This window comes from Rhinoderma darwinii, chromosome 4 (genome assembly GCF_050947455.1).
Source record: "Rhinoderma darwinii isolate aRhiDar2 chromosome 4, aRhiDar2.hap1, whole genome shotgun sequence".
Lineage (NCBI taxonomy): Eukaryota > Metazoa > Chordata > Amphibia > Anura > Rhinodermatidae > Rhinoderma > Rhinoderma darwinii.
In genome coordinates, this window is record NC_134690.1 from 125,123,268 (window position 1) to 125,140,764 (window position 17,497).

The following is a 17,497-nucleotide window of genomic DNA, read 5'->3' on the forward strand; positions in this document are numbered from 1 at the left end:
TATTATGCAGGGCATTATTCTCTGTATGTGGCAGGGTGGAATGAGTGGCCCAAAGTCTTTTAACCCTATAAATCATACTTTGTAGTGCCCACTTTTATGCCAGCTTTTTGTTTTTGGGCTGTTTTAAAGTGTTGTCACCTCTGGCAGCTCAGTGCAACATATTTTATTATTAATATAAGTTTTCCCTTTATTATATTCTTAAAAACACTAAAATACTGAAAATGTGAATAAGAAACCAACTTCAGCATAGTTTCCTGCAGGGTGTTCAGGTTATTGCTCTCCATCACTATAGCGGCCGGACACTGCCGCTCATCTACGTCTTGACGTAAAGGACACGTTACTACTTAGGGAGGGAACTACAAGCGGGCGGGTGGTTTTTCCTCCACCAATCAGGAGGGAGAATCATTCGTTCGGCCGGTGCAGCTGAGACAGATCTCATAGGGCGCCGGGGCCACAGGGCCACAGGGCCCTGAGCTAGAAACCCTCGGGCCCTGCTGTCTGAGGAAGGGAGGCGATAGGATGGCAGACAGCGGGCCCCGGTATCCTCCCCTGGCTGGGATGAATATGTCACGGGCGGAGGCGAGACAGCTGCTGTGCCCGGACGGAAGCCCGTGGATCTGGCAGCTGCTGGAGCAGTGTGTGCAGGATGCATGGGAGTACTGGAGTGTACTCATAGGACTTCTCTCTATCTGCTGCTTCCTGTTTGCTGCATTGCCGTAAGTAAACGTTGTGTGTACTGTGCCAGTCTTGCCACGCTGGGCAGTGAGATGTTGTGCTCGGCTGCAGTGTGGGTGGCAGTGCTGGGCATGTCACGAGCTTGCAGGGGCTTTACACCGGTTGAGATATACACAATGCAACAATTACCTGTCGTTTAAAGACCCCGTGGTCTGTCTATACGGCTTCTTGTGTTGTGCGACTCACTTCATGTGATGCGACATTTCTCAAACTTTCATGTGCATGTTTTCAATTTTTTGGGGATTCAGCAAATGTTGACCATGGCAATACTGCAACTTAATGTGATTTGTCATTTTGGGACTATTTTGGAACTTCTGCAAAAGTTTCAAGGGGAGTAACAGAAGTGACATTCATACAAGCTGAATCTGACTTGCCTAAGAGTCCATACACACAGCAAAGTCACATCGACAGACCACTCCCTGCGTCCCTATGTTTCTGTGCTAAGGACCCATAGGCACTTTGTGTGACACTATATAATTTCCTATAAGCAGTGTTTCCCATCAAAAGCTCCTTAAAACAAAGGGGTTCCCCAGAAGACAGCAGCAGCAAATGCTGTAACTCTTAGGCGGAATTCACACGACAGGGTTTCCTGGCCGGGTGACGGCCGTTCATAAATCGTCCGTCACCCGGCTGCATTAGGAACAATAGACCCCTAATGGGGCTATTCCCACGACCGTTTTTTTTTTGTTTTTTTTTTGACGGGCCGGGAAAACCGGCCGTCAAAAAATGGGACATGCCCTATTTTCGGCCGGGTGCCCGGCTCCCGTAGAAGTCTATGGGGCCGGGTAATACACGGCTATCACCGGAATGTGTCCCGAGTGATGGCCGGGTCTACCGTCGCTCGTGCACTCTCTCCTCCTCCTCACAGCGCAGAGTGCGTGTGAGGAGGAGGAGGAGTGTATCCCATTCAGAAGAAGCTCTACTATGTGCAGGGATATTGTGTGGCAGGGCTGGGGTGTACAGCAGGTGGAAGGGGGCGCTGTGATGGCTCCCTTCCCAAATCTCCCTGGCCCGGCGAATTAGCCTCCTTTCCGCCCTGGCGCTTCTTCAGGCGTCGCTACAGCTATAGCAGCCATAGCGGCTGCATCTACCATGGCCGATGGCGGCGCTAGCAGCTGCTACTGCTGTAGCGAGGTCCCTGCTCTATGTGCTAGCCCCGCTTTAGCTCCCTGAAGGAGCGGAGTCCCCGTGTGTTCGGGGATTCCGCTCCTGGACAGAGCGCTTGATGTCTCTGTCCATATATGGACAGTGACATCAGGGGAAACTCCTGAAGTGGAATTACCGGCCACATGGAGATTCCACTTCAGGAGTTGCCCCTGATGTCCCTATCAATTGACAAATAACAATTGACAAATGAAATTCATCCGATTAAAAAAAAATGGTCAGGGAAAAAAACGGATGCAAATTGGCCGGTAAACACGGCAACGCGGAACGGAATCGGAACGGATGCAAACCGGCCGGGAAAATCGGCCAAAAACGGACGATTTTCCCGGCCAACACTCGGACCCTGTCGTGTGACTGAGGCCTTAGGCTGGATTCACACGAGCATGTTACGTCCGTAATGGACGGAACGTATTTCGGCCGCAAGTCCTGATCTGAGCACAGTGCAGGGAGCCGGGCTCCTAGCATCATAGTTATGTACGATGCTAGGAGTCCCTACTTCGCTGCGGGACAACTGTCCTGTACTGTAATCATGTTTTCAGTACGGGACAGTAGTTCCACGGAGAGGGAGGGACTCCTAGCATCGTACATAACTATGATGCTAGGAGCCCGGCTCCCTGCAGTGTGTTCAGTCCAGGACTTGCGGCCGAAATACTTTCTGTCCTTTACGGGCCGAACATGCTCGTGTGAATCCAGCCTCAGTCTCTGATCACATCTGCGTTCCATAACAATGGAAAATAGAACGCAGATGTGAACGTAGCCTTAGGGTCCAAACCTTAGGGTTAAAACCACGTTCAAAAACCGCATCTGAAAACCAAACGAGTTATGATGACTTTACTGCGGTTGAGGTAAAAAATAAAAAATGCAACCGCATAGAAAAGCACACCAAATTAATTTAAAAAAGCATTTGGATTTCAGATGCGTCTTGTCGATGTGGTTTTAACCGCAACGTCTGAATGAATCCTTGGGCCCCATGCACACCACCGTAGTTTTCATCCGTAATTATGGATGAAATTTCAGGCCCATTCATTTCTATTGGCTGCAAACACCTTTCTGTATATTTACGGATGTGTGCCTGGGCCGTAGAAATGATCCGCACAATATAGAACAGTCCTATTCTTGAACGAAATTGCGGCACGACTTGCCTATAGAAGTCTATGGGCGCTTCTGCGGACGCTACGAATGTGTAGCAGTCAGTTCCGTATTTGCGTGCAGTAAAAACCCTTACGGTCGTGTGCATGAGGCCTTAGTATGCATTCTTATGTACTGCGTGGCATCGGTAGTGTGCTGCCTGCCAAAACCATCCCTTTTTTATTTATTTATTTTTGAAAATTTCTAAACCACAAATTAACGCGGTTTTGCGATTTCTAGTTTTGGACGCATGGCCTCAACAGGTAGAACAAGTTGAAAGCACTTGTTTCACCTGTACAAACCAAACAGCCAAAAGCTGCATAGCAAAACCATAGGAGTTCACAATAAAATGTGTGGCACACCACAGTAGGGATGCCAAAATTATTTCATCCTAACCAGAAAGTCTTGGCATGGGAGTAGGCAAAGCATGCCTCACTTGCCCATATATCAAATTCCTTTCATCTGTATTCCTATCACTGACACTTATGGCATATCCACAGCATATGCCATAAATCTCCGATAGATGCGAGTTTCGCCTCTGGTACTCGTAACTATCTCTAGAACTAGGTACTCGTGATTTCCGTCCGATCATCTCCCTCTCTCGTTATTCTCCGCACAAAATTGTGGTGCAGTTTTTCGCCCAGAATGTTTGCTGCAAAATCCCAGGAGACTGCTGCAGCCTGTGATTGGCTGCAGCGGTGGTCACATGGGATGAAATGTCATCCCAGGAGGCCGGCCTGCAGAACATCAGAGGTTAAGTATAAGGAGTTTGTGTTTTTTTCTGTTGCGATTTTTGCGGCGTAATCGCTGTGATTCCGCCGTAAAAGTCAACACTTGACTGTGTCGCGGGTTTTAGATCCCCATTGGATCTAATGGGGAAAACCTGCAACAGATTACCGGCAATTCCGCAACCACAATTCACATGCTGCGGCTTAAAAAAAACACTGCAGGTTAATTTGTGTGTGAAATCTCCGCATATCACCTACGCAGAGTTGGATGAGATTTCATTAAAATACGTTGTGGAAAACATGGTGTAAATACTGCAGGTCTGGGCTAGCCTTTAGGCTATGTTCACACGGAGTATTTTGCAGGAGGAATATCTGCCTCAAAATTCCGTTTGGAAGTTTGAGGCAGATTTTCCTCTCCCTGCACGCCGATTTTCGCGGCGTTTTTCGCCCGCGGCCATTGAGCGCCGCGGGCATAAAACACAGCGAAATACGCTTTCTCTGCCTCCCATTGATGTCAATGGGAGGTCAGAGGCGGATACGCCCGAAGATAGGGCATGTCGCTGCTTTTTCCCGTTTTACTGCTCGCGGGAAAAAGACGCAGACGCCTCCCATTGAAATCAATGGGGGAGGCATTTTCGGGCCGTTTTTGCCGAGTTTTGCGACGCGGTTTCCGCGTAAAAAAACTCGTCAAAATACTCTGTGTGAACATAGCCTTAAGGTGAGAAGGGGTTTTCATGGAGTGGGATTTAAAAAAAAAAAAAAAAAAAAAAAATTTAAATAGTAGTACCCCTATGGTAATAATGTCGGTAAACCCTTAGGCCTCATGCACACAACCACTCTGGTTTTTCAGCCTGCAAAACCATGGGTCCATTGCAGTCAATCGGACCGCAAAAAAACATTGTGAATCCGGATGACACACAGACATAAAATTTCACCAATGTGAACCCGCAAATCCAAGTTGTAAAATGAGTTTTTGCGGTTCATATTCGCATATGAGCTTTCCATCAGAACGGAACCACACCTGAAACAAACGGAAAACGAAGGTTTCCGTTTGCATCACCGTTGATTTCAATGGTGACGGAACCGGAGCAAATGGCTTCTGTTTGTCTTAATTGTGCAAGGGTTCCTTCGTTTTGAAGGAATGAATACCGTAGTCAACTGAGCTATTGATTCCGTCAAAACGACGGAACCCTTACACAACAGTGACAGACTGAAACCAATTGCATTGGATTCGTAAACATTGAAATCAACCTATGGTTTCAGTCGGGGTTTCCGTTCTGATGGAAAGCTCCGATGGAACGCCAGAACGGAGCCCTGACGCAGATGTGAACGAAAACTTAGACTAGATGCTTCATAATATCATAAATATTGTATGTTTTCTCTATTATGAGTGGGAATGAAAATGTGTTAAAAAAAAAACACTAAACATACAAAAAGCTAAAACGATGTCCTAGAAATTCCTCCCTTGACCACTTCCAGCTGTGGCCTCTTTTGACCTTCCAGCAGGTCAATTCCCGCTGTGGAAAGTGGCCAGAATTACGGCGTTTTTCGGAGATGTCACCACTTGCATTGTGAAAAATGCCGCAAAATACGCACCATTTTCTGTCATGAAAACCACCGGAAATGTTGCGTTTTTGCTGCAGTGGAAAGTCTGTGACTTTCAACGGAATTGCTGCATCAATTTTCTGCAACAATTCCATTGTGTGTGTACAAACCCTAACCGTGTGATCAGCTTTATCTCCTGTTTACGGTTATTCTTTTCTAGGTTTAGTGTTCCTTTTAAGGGTATGTTCACACGGCCAAATTTCAGACGTAAACGAGGCGTATTATGCCTCGTTTTACGTCTGAAAATAGGGCTACAATACGTCGGCAAACATCTGCCCATTCATTTGAATGGGTTTGCCGACGTACTGTGCAGACGACCTGTAATTTACGCGTCGTCGTTTGACAGCTGTCAAAAGACGACGCGTAAAAATACAGCCTCGTCAAAAGAAGTGCAGGACACTTCTTTGGACGTTTTTGGAGCTGTTTTCTTATAGACTCCAATGAAAACAGCTCCAAAAACGGACGTAAAAAACGCCGCGAAAACGCTGCGAAAAATGCGAGTTGGTAAAAAAAACGACTGAAAAGCAGGGTCTGGTTTCCCTTGAAAACAGCTCTGGATTTTCAGATGTTTTTGTTGACTACGTGTGAACATACCCTTAAGGGTAACTAAACTTTAAAAAAAAATAAAACATTTTAACATGTCACAAGTTTTTTTGATCGGTGGGGGTCCAAGCACTGAGACTCCCACCGATCGCTAAAACAAAGTGGCAGAAGTGCTCGGGTGAGCGCTGTGCCGCTTCGTTTCTGATTAGCTTTCCTTGGAGTGGTGTAGGGGCTCTATGAGCCAGTATGCTGCTCGCTCTGCTTTCCAAGGAAAGCCGATCAGAAACTAAGTGTCACAGCGCTCACCCGAGCGCTTCTGACACTTCATTTTAGCGATCGGTAGGGGTCTCGGTGCTCAGACCTCCACCGATCAAAACTTCTGACATGTCAAAAGCTTTTTACGTTTAGTTACCCGTTAATATTGTTCCAACTTAAAAATGTAGTAATTCTGTATTAAAATTCAATCCCTGAGTGTGGGTTTTGGGGAATACTGCGCCGTGGTTATAACATTGTCCGATGACCCTTGTCCATTGGCAGTGTCTGATATTGCAGCTCAGACTCATTCAAGTGAATGTTGTAGAGTTGCAATACAATCCACAGCCTATGGACATGAGTGGTGCGGTTTCTGGGAATAAAAAGATCTAATCGCAGACAGACCTTTTAAAAGCTGCCAGAGGTGTCTGCAAGCTGTCGATTGCTCTCCCCCATTGTGGGGAAAAAAACGGGGTATTCCTATATTATAAATGGATGGCATATTACTTGTATATGCCACCACTTTATGAATGGTGGGGTTCTGACCTCTATGACTGTCACCGACCCTGAGTTAAGGGGGGGGGGGGTGCAGTGCTGGTTTAGCTCTACGTCCACTTCACTGGTTTTCCTTGTATATCGGCGCACTCGGTTATCTGGCAGTAAACGGTAAAGGGGGTGCAAAGCAAAATCAGCACTGCGCTTTTTTTATTCTCAGGGTTGGTGGGGGTCCCAGAATTTGAACACCCCTCAATCATAAAGTGGTGGCATATCCTAGCAATGAGCGTCAACTATGTTCAGCTTATAGAAATGATTTTTTTTTTGCTCTAAGATTTGGCTTACTACACCAACCGTCCTGTATCTGGAATACGCGGTTGTTATTATTCATATTAACATAAATGTTTTGCTCTAAAGTATCCAGGGTAAAACTTTATTTTTTTAATTGACATGGGTGTGTAGACGAGCAATCCTGGTGAGATAAGATGTTATGGTGTCATCACCACAGAACGAAGGCTGCCAGTGATACTTGTTTTTCTACCTGGCAGTGATCGATCGTTATTCACTGGAAATCACATGGTGTTTGCGGTCTGGGTATCAATGGGTTGGTTTAAATGGTCGTTAAAAAGTAAATACGTGTTAATTATTATTATTTTTTTTCCATCAGTCAGCTGTACGTTGCCCACAAGAACGGAAGAGTCGATCAAGCGCTTTCTCTTGGATTTTTGTTATGTTGGTTGGGAGGAGACATAACAAATTTTGTCGGCTGCTATTTGACCAAACAGCTACCGATCCAGGTATATATGTCTTTATGTGCATGGGGAACCCCGTGTCAAAACTGTTGCCCACAACACCCAATTAGTTCAGACCAGCTCAGTAGTTGGAATGAGCAACAGGATTTTCTAGCTAACATCATGGTTACTGTATATAAGAGCTGTGCCCATTAAAGTGTTTTTTTTTTTTTTTGTTATTTAATGCATTTATTATATGTTAAGTTTACAGCCTAATGCATTAAACGTGTAGTCCTTTTTCATATTTGAGGTCAGCATACCTGTAGGCTCCAGGCTTGCATATCCAGTCCAGTGGCGCCTCATATGTATCAGCGGGAGAAACACAGTAATTTTATAGTTACTCGATGGCCCCTACGGGAGGCCTCGCTGGATTTTACAGTACCGAGGGGTGTCCCTCTATATACAGGATAATATGGCAACTATTTCATTAGCAGACAAGATACACAATGAAGGAGAAATCTGTTCAAGTAAGCCTCCAATTGAAATACTTGGGGTACTTCAATTGCAGTATAATTCATATTATTACAGACCCCCTTACGTTTCAGCATCTTAAATAGTATCCTAGTCGAACAAGTCATTCAATAAAATTGAACCTGCTGAATGGAGCCCCAACCTCTTGTTCAAGACTTCTAAACAGTATGGGCTGTATGAAAATTACCGTGCGGCCGTGCATGGTCACAACCACCGTACCTTTTGAATAAACCTCATGTGGCGCATCTCACCCGCTCTGTTCAGAAGCCCCGGGAGATTGTGGTCCCCGCTAAACTGGTGCAACTGTGGATTATTAATCTGTATTTTTTTTTAGTTTTCAGTTGCTCAAAGATCTAGAATTCCTTCTATTTTTACTCTTTCAGATTGTCACTGCCATATTCTATGTGAACATGGATATAATTATGATATCACAGTTTGCCTACTACAAATTGAAAAACAAGAAGATAAAAGGTAGTATACTCACTATGTATCTCCATATTGTTACACGGTATTCAAAATATTACAACTTATGGAGAATAGTATTACTATTTTTATTACAATTGTTCTTTTTGGGCAGTGTATAAATCTACTAGGCATGACGGAAATTGTAACTTCTGCACAGAAAATATCCCCTCCCTCAAACACGGGAAAATTGAGCATTTTTTTTTTTTTTTTTTTCATTTTAATGGCCATCTGTGTAATGCATGAATGGTTTAGGTCAGCCAAGAGATTTGCTTTCAGTATTATTATCTTAATTTTATATATAGAACATGTGAATATATGAAACTGTGTAGTATGGAAACCTCCTCAGTCCCCAAAAAAATCTAGTGTGAAACCATGAATTGTACACCGTGAAGAGGGGGATGCAGCTGCAGTCTGTCACTCATTGAAACGGCATGAGGAAAAAATTAGCAGCAGCAGCAGGGGGACATCTGATGGTCTCAAAGAGCTCCACACCGCTCTGACATCGCAACACGAGTCCAAAATGTGCGGATTAAGCCTTATTCACGTGAACCTATTTCATATCCATGTGCTGTCTGTTTAAATAACGGACAGCACGCTGACCTATACAATTCAATGTGACTATTCACAGATCCGCATTTTTTGTAATTTTTTTTTTTTCACTGAATGTCCTATTCTGCCCTGTTTTTACAGACCGCTTCGGCAATTGAGACCAAAAGGTGCGTGAAAATAAGGCAGCACATGGACAAAATGTATTAGCTGTCTGTTTTACATGGACCGTTGCTAAGGAAATAAAGGAAAAACATGGATGCCATGCGCACGTAAAACACGGCACGCACACGAACGTACATACATTGTTAAAACGGTCCGTGTTTTACAGGCGAAAATCGGACGTGCTCATGTGAATAAGGCCTTAGACGCCTCATTTCTGTCTGCACTACACCACACCTAGACAGCTACAAATGCATAAGCAGTGCTAACAATGATCTATTATTTGGCACTGATAGATACTTTTTTTTTTTTTTTTTTTTTTAAGTATTGTTTTGATACCTTTTCACCTAGGTTGCAGCCCTACGACTATAGCGATTTCCATCTCTAATAGAAGAGACCAATTCTAACGCCTTATTTACACGGCAGGGTCCGAGTGTCGGCCGATAAAATCGGCCGTTTTTCCCGGCCAGTTTGCATCCGTTCCATTCCGGGCCGTGTTGCTGTTTTTAACGGCCGATTTTGACCCGTTTTGCATCCCTTTTTTTCCCTGTCCGTTTTAAAATCGGATGAATTTCTTTTAAATTTGTTGCCACAGGTAATGCCACCCAGCCCCCCCACCCCTTCCAGGAGAAGTCACTGACTTCAATGTCCATATATGGACAGCGTAGTCACTCACTTCTCCTGTAGCAGAATCCCCGGCCATGGGGTCGGGGATTCCGCTTCAGAAGTGAGTGACGTCGCAGTGTCCATATATGTCACTCACTACTCCTGTAGCGGAATCCCAAATCCCCAGCCGGGGATTGGAGATTCCGACTTCTACAGGGAGCGTAAGAAGACCCTCCTCCTCCTCCTCACATGCACTCTGCACTAGGAGGAGGAGAGAGAGCGCGCGCAACGGCCATCACATTCCGGTCACACTCGGGACACATTCCGGTGATGGCCGTGTATTACCCGGCCCCATAGACTTCTATGGGGGCCGGGTAAACGGCTGAAAATAGGGCATGTTCCATTTTTTGACGGCCAGGTTTCCCGGGCCGTCAAAAAATCGGTCGTGTGAATAGCCCCATAAGGGGTCTATTGTTCCTAATGCAGCCGGGTGACCCTGTCGTGTGAATAAGGGCTTAGTTTTTCCTAATCTCTGTAAATGTCAATAAACCGGTTTCCTTACTTGATTGTTATTGTAATATTGCTAGTAAGTAGAGGGAAATACACATAGCATGACACATATCAAATGGGTAGAAAAATAGTCCATTCCAGAAGCCAGTTTAATTATTTTGTCATCTTTAGTGGCCTGACACCCAAAGACATTGACATTTACTTTATTAGCAACTTTTGTTTAAAGTTTATCTTTTATTACAAGAAATAGTTTTTCTCTTAAATCAATTTGTAAATGTTCTTTGTAAAAATTGCTCATTTTAAAAATTTGTATATTAACATATATATAGTATTCATTTGTTTTTCTATTGTAGGAAGTGGAAGCCTGAAGGGTTTTTGTATAGGTTGGGTGTTCTTGTGCATCACATTGTCAATTATACTCCCTAGTCAGCTGCTTTTGAGGAACCTAGAAAGAAATGCTGATCTGGAAGTAAACCAGGTAAATTATTTACCCAAAAACACAGAGCACACAGCGTGTCTTGTTGGAATGGAAAAGCGGGTATGTCTGGGAGCTCATGCAGTTCACTGTTGCGATGTAATGTAAGTTATCTTCACTAGAGCGAACATTAAAATGATTAGATCCAGGTACCACTGAATAAGATATGGTAAATGGTTGTCTATAGGGGCAAGTGCCTTAGGGCCTGTTCACATGAGCGTTGGCTTTCCGTTCCGGGGTTCTGTCGGAGATTTCCGTCTGGTGAACGCAGCAACGGAAAGTCAAACTGAAACTTCCGTTTCCGTCACCATTGATATCAATGGTGACGGAAACATTGCTAATGCTTTCCGTTCGTCACCTTTCCGGCAGGTTTCCGTTTTAACGACTGAATCAATAGCGGAGTCGATGCCATTACACAGGGTTGATGTTCTGAGTCTAGCTATGCTGCAACATCCGCCCAGTTCTTTGCACCATTACAGAAAATGCTAAGTATAGGGCCGTGTCTTATGCAATAAATCTATTTGTCCAAATAGAATACATTATTAGATCTAGCAGTTTGTGAGATCGGACATTTATAGGAAATACATTGGAAATTGTCTTCCTGAGAGCAGAATTGCTGATTCAGGGAAAATTGGATGTTCTCTACGATAGCCACACTAGTTGAAAGGGTCACATGAAAAATCAGTATTGTTGTTGTATTCCGTCATGGTAACTTGCACACATATGCAGAAAATGTCAGAATAACATTGTATTCAACGATCCTATCAAATGAATTTTTCTTTACCCTGCAAAACATGATTTAAATCTGTGGTTGCTAGGAGCTGTTAACACAATGACGTTTATTGTTGGCCACTTAAGCTTTATTTTTTACTTGGTAAATTGTACATTCTGTACATATTGTTGGCATTTAGATGCATTGTATGAAGAAAATGGAAAAAGCATCCTTTAGATATTACGGTTATAGACTAAAGAGTTCAATAAATTAAACCTAAATATATTACCGGATCACATCTGTTTTAAGGCTCGGGCTACAAAGCGACTTTGTGGGCGACTTGTCTGCAATGTGATGTCGCTCCGCAATTTAAGAGATGCTATATGCCTTTATAAAGATAAAAAAAGAGAACATTGCATTCATGTTTCGAGCAAGTCGCACGCGCCTTAGATTGGGGTTTGTGATCGCAAATATCCAGCCAGTTTGGGGTTTCGTGACTGTTGTGACCACATTGACAATCGTTTTGATGTGATGTCTCTTTGCGACATTGAAATCTTTGTCAAAGTGTGAAAAAAGTAGCCCTAGCCTAAATCACTTAGTTTTTTTTGTTTGTTTTTTTTTTGTTGGAGAGAATTGCCTGGTTCCTGGCGTGAGGCCAGCACTTATCTCCTCAAACCATGTAAAAATGGTGCTATCTTTTAAACGGTTATTCTCATCTCCGTTATGGAATATCACTGGAATATGCCATCACAGGTTGGATCTCTGGGACCCCCACCAATTTTGAGAATGAAGGGGCTGCAGGCACTACAAGCTATGCAGGGAACTGCAGCATTGGCTCTACTCAAGTGAATGGGATTGTCCCCACAAAACTTGTGGTCAGGAGCTCTACTGTGCAGGCAAAGATTGGAAGGGGACCCTAGTGTCTCAGGATTGATGGGGGTTCCATGGGTTGGAAACACGCAGATTTAATAAGTGAGGACATATCTTGGCGATATAAAATCACTGAGATTCGCAAGGTGAATTCAGCCTGTGTAAGTCTATGGCTTGAGCTCCACAGCAGCACTTTGGCTTGGCTCTAGTATTTTTTTTGGATCTGTGAAAGATCTGCAACTTGCTGCTGACTCCTTAGAATCCCCTAACCTTATGTGACCGTGCTGGTATGAACATGCTGGTTGAGTTGTCAGCCAGTCTTGCTGCACCACATCTTTGCTTTTGTGGTATTATTGTAATTTTATATAATTCTTTTAAATGCATTTTTGCAAATCGGAATCTTATCATTTTTTTTTTAAAAAAATAATATATATTTAAAGTTCAATCTTTTTTTATTTATTGTAGGACTCTCTTGGAATTACAGAAATGTCCGGGTTTATTTGTGGTTATGTTTCTTCTGTTTTTTATTTGGGCTCACGCTTCCCTCAACTTCATAAAAATGTGAGTATGTGTCTGATTCTCTCTAGACGGCCGTACACGTGAGAGCTGTCGACCAAACGCTTATTCGACCAATGATTATCTGTTCTATGTCCGCCCATAATCATGCATGCTCAGATCGGCCAAGAGTGCAAGTTTATTTATATAGAGGGAGTCTGCCACTAAAATCCAACATACCTGATACTTCATCAAGGGATCAGTCGGGCTGCCCCCACTTACTTTAGTACGTCAACCAACTCCACTGAAATCGGCAGGTTGGGCAGACATTTATATAACTATTTATATGTACCCAGCCTTGTATTTCCATCAATGCGTAAGGGATGCATAGATTTTATATGTAATTGATTACATTGAATTGTCCCCTGTAAAGTGAGTTTATTGTGCTGCAAAGGAATTACTGGCAGGAAATTTCCTGCCCCATGATCACTTCAGTTCTAAGAATTTTTCCAATACGGTTAACATGTAGGAACGTGAAATTCCAAATAATACATTCTACAGTAATAATTGGATGAGGCCTATGGGTAAGTGTTAGACCTCATACACACGACCGTAGCCATGTGCACGGCCGTGATTTTCGGGTCGGCCGGCAGCAGAGTGACACCCGCGAGCCGCCCGCAAATCGCGGGCCGTGCACATTGCCGCGTCCATTATTTCCTATGAACCTGGACCGCAGAACACGACCGTAATAAGACATGTCCGTTCTTTCTGCGGTCCAGGCTCCTGGGCCATGCACAGACCGTGGGAACCACGGTCGTGTGCATGGCCCCATGGAAATTAATAGGGCCGCAATTCTCCCGTGGATTTTCGGGGGAATTGCGGCCGCAAAAGCACGTTCGTGTGCATGGGGCCTTATTTTTATCAATACAAGCCATGTGTTTAATAACATGACTTCTTACATAAGTGTGTCCTCCCAATATGGCCTCTAAGGCTATGTTCACACTGAGTTTTTAGCAGGTGGAATTTCTGCCTCAAAATTCCGTTTGGAAGTTTGAGGTAGATTTTCCTCTCCCTTCACGCTGTTTTTGGCCCGCGGCCATTGAGCGCTGCGGCATAAATGCAGCGAAATACGCTTTCTCTGCCTCCCAGTGATGTCAATGGAAGGTCAGAGGCGTAAATGCCTGAATATAGGGCATGTCCCTTTCTCCTCAGAGGCGGTTTTACCGCTCGCGGGAGAAAACTGCCCCCGCCTCACATTGAAATCAATGGGAGGCATTTTAGGGCAGTTTTTGACTAGTTTTGTGGCGTGGTTTCCGCGTCAAAAAAACTCGTAAAAAAACCTCAGTCTCAACATAGCCTATTACTTCTGGTTACGTCAATGCTGCGATTGCACCTGTTTCATGCCTAAATATCATAGATACATAGGCTGTAAAATTCGTCATTTTGTAGAAAGTCATAGACTGAAGTTCAGATCTTCCAGTCCGTATAAAACTTTTAGAATAGAAGTCGCCATCTTTAATAAAAAAAAAAATAAAAAAAAAAATTCTACAATTAGTAATGGTTATAAAGAATGCTAATAATGAACATTATTTTTTTTTACTCTTTCTACAGTTTCATAGGAAATCTACAGAGGGTACATCCTACATGTTGTTTGCATTAGCAATGCTTGGAAACTTTACATATGGGTTGAGTCTCGTTCTGAAATTGCCTGCAATTCGTCACATTAAGAACCGTTATATAGTGCACCACTTGCCATGGCTGATTGGAAGCTTTGGCGTTCTTGTGCTTGACTTTTTTGTATCCTTTTTTATAATCTTGTGGTACAGGCATACGCATGAGGGTCTGTTCACACTGTGTTTTAGCTCTCCGTCTAATCTAAAAGTTGGGTATACTGTTTTCTTTTTTTGGTGGCTAGAATAGCTGTCGACTACGCTGTTCTATCCATAGGTTTCCAGCAAAAAAAGTGTATGTTAAACATACGGGTTTTTTTTTTGGTGGGGTGTTCATAACATGGTTGTCTTTGGGTGACGGATGCCACAGTATGGCATCCCTCACTGGCCTCCATTTAACGGATATGTCTGGAAGCTCCAGTCGTGTAACTGTCCATATATGGCCAGTTATGTGTGTGGGGCTATGTAACTACTCCGGGCGGAGGACTCTGGCTGCATTAAAAGTGTTGCCTTTCAAGGGGGAATAGTAGTGTCTTCCTATGTGTGGGGGTCTGATACATGTGAAGCTTTCCAGGCACACCACCGAAAACTAGAGGATAGATGTGCTTAAAATACAAACCTTTATTTTTGTGAGTTGCAGCTACATCATAGGTTTCATGAAGTACACGTCATTACTGAAAGTTAATGAAGAATAAAGTTTTAGGCCTCGTGCACACGGCCGTGCCCGTAATCGCAGCCTGCGGCTGCGAGCACTGCCGCGGGCCGCACTTTCAGGCCATGCTCCCATACAAAGTATGGGAGCACGGCCCGTAAAGTAGGACATGCTCCATAATTGCTGGCATGGTTCTATGCACTGACACCTGTCCGTAGCGATGCGGAAAGTTGTCCGGCCAATAGAACTGGGCGGGTTCGTAATTGTGGACCGTATTGCGGTCCGCAATTACGGAGACTTTTTACGGTCGTGTGCATGGGGCCTTAGGTTGTTTTTTTTGTTTTGTCATTTTCTAGGCTCAATCAAATTAATGAGCAAGAAAAGAGCCATGAAAACCTATTATCTATTTTACACAAATATATTATTTTTGACCGGACCAAAAAAAAAAAGATTTTAAAATTAACTATTCCAAAGGGTGAATAGGCATCAGTAAAGAAGCAATGACCGGAGGACACTTGGGTTACAGTAATAGTACGTCCACACACAGCATAAACATTGTGGAATTTCCATCCGGATTTGAAATTCCACCACATTTTTCAAGAAATTGGCATGCTACAGAATGAGAATCTTTATCGCAGGTCAATTTGCGCATGTGTTTTCTTCTAGGGTTTTTTCTGCAGCGTGTAGATGAGATTTGTTCAGATATCATCCACTTTGCTGCTACTCCAATATGCAGCATCTTTTCCACTATTCTGTGATGGCGACAATACATTTTAAGGTGTTTGGTTTTTATGTTGTAATATTTCCTTAAAAATGTGTGCTGAGGTTTATTCCATAGTTTCCTTAACATTAGAAAAAAACAGATGACTGCGCAGTTTATTATTTATCGGAAAAGGAAGACAACACAGTCTAACTTACTAGCGCTGGAAGTGGAGCCATTGCTTGTGGATGAAGAAGAAACCTAATCTCTCAGGCCAACCTTCTTCTCTATCAAATATATAATATATAACTTGGTTTACATTGTTTATTTGCTTGAAGACTGCTTTTCGTGAGGTTTTTCGAATTCGATATTTTTGAGTTTTGACGTACTTTTTTTTTGTTACATGGAGAGAACAGATCTTCTTTACTATATGCAGGGACCTAAACTACTTGTTGCCATGATCATTGTTGCATTCTGTTGAAGCTACTTTATTTATATGTATTTTATGTTTTTTGTGCTATTACCAAGTGTTTTTTAAAAGCCATGATGCAAAAATTCTGTTTGTCATCAGCACAACGCATCTGGTGTCCGAACATATTATAAGAAAGTTGTGACAGGCCTGGCTTCATTTCAGCCAGCAGCTGGGGTCCAATCTGATTAGCTTTATGTCCTATCTATGGAGCCCTTGCAAGACCGAGCCTAGCAACTTAGTTGTTCCAGAATCTGTGGTTGACCTGCGTCAAAAGTAATGGGGTTCGTTTAGTTAAACTAATTCCATTAGAAATTTAGCATTCAATATATTCAGAATAAAAATTGGGGTTCAGAAAAGGTATTGAGTTTAGTAGACAGAACACTGTGGATTTTGGTGCTATAAGGTTCAATGGCCTACTTGTTTATAACCCAAATATCTAAAGATTATTCAATGACTGCAAGCTACTCTGCAATGCCACAGCGTGTAATTCTAAATGTACAGGAATGAATACTGAAATATTGCAGGCTTTCTTACAAACACTCTTGTATTCATGCACGCAGGAAACCTTAGAAGATCGTGTGAAAAACTTCTGGGCACTCATTAAGGCTCTGTGCACATCACGTTTTGGCCCTATGTTTAGCGTGTACATCTGGAAAGCTCCCAATGTACACTCGAAGGCATTATTCACACGAGCGTATTTCACATCCGTGTTACGCACGTTAAAACAACGGACGTCACACAGCCCTATTCAATTCAATGGGCCCATTCAGACATGCAGTGAGTTTCACACAACGGACACACGCTGCGTGAAAAACACAATGTCCTATACTTGTGAGTTTTTTGCTCATCACACACCCATTGAAGTCAATGGGTGCGTGAAGGTCGCGGACAGCACACTGATGCCATCCGTGCGCTGTCCGTGTTTTTCACGCACCATTTAAAGACATTCTGAGAAAAAGAAACACCACCTTCAGTTTTTTTGCTGACATAAAAAAAAAAACACGTGACATACGAGTGTAAAAAACACACTCACACCGTACACAGATGTCACGTGAAACTGCAACGCGTGCAAAATGTTGCATTTTTTTTTACACGCGCAAAACTGACACGCGTGTGGGAATAAGGCCTAATAGTTATTAGCCTGACAGAGGCGAAAAGAGCGTCCTTTTGGACACCATCGGGTTGGTATGTCAGAATATTTTTTTTTAGCTTGAGGGATCCTGCAAAAAAGAGTTACCACTCGCTATATA

General features: G+C 43.3%; 1 protein-coding gene across 2 annotated transcripts; it reads left to right on the forward strand.

Annotated features, from left to right (window-relative positions):
- The first annotated feature begins 453 nt into the window (after positions 1-453).
- On the forward strand, positions 454-17,205 carry LOC142760844 (lysosomal amino acid transporter 1 homolog). Of its 2 annotated transcripts, none has more exons than XM_075864021.1 (7): positions 454-716; positions 7,318-7,447; positions 8,296-8,383; positions 10,531-10,679; positions 12,724-12,819; positions 14,365-14,550; positions 15,939-17,205. In XM_075864021.1, the coding sequence occupies exons 1-7, from the start codon at positions 520-522 to the stop codon at positions 16,038-16,040; spliced, it is 948 nt and encodes a 315-aa protein (XP_075720136.1). In that variant the 5' UTR covers positions 454-519; the 3' UTR covers positions 16,041-17,205. The 2 variants fall into 2 exon arrangements, with proteins under 2 accessions (XP_075720136.1, XP_075720137.1); XM_075864022.1 differs by having other exon boundaries at positions 10,555-10,679.
- The last annotated feature ends 292 nt before the right edge of the window (positions 17,206-17,497 follow it).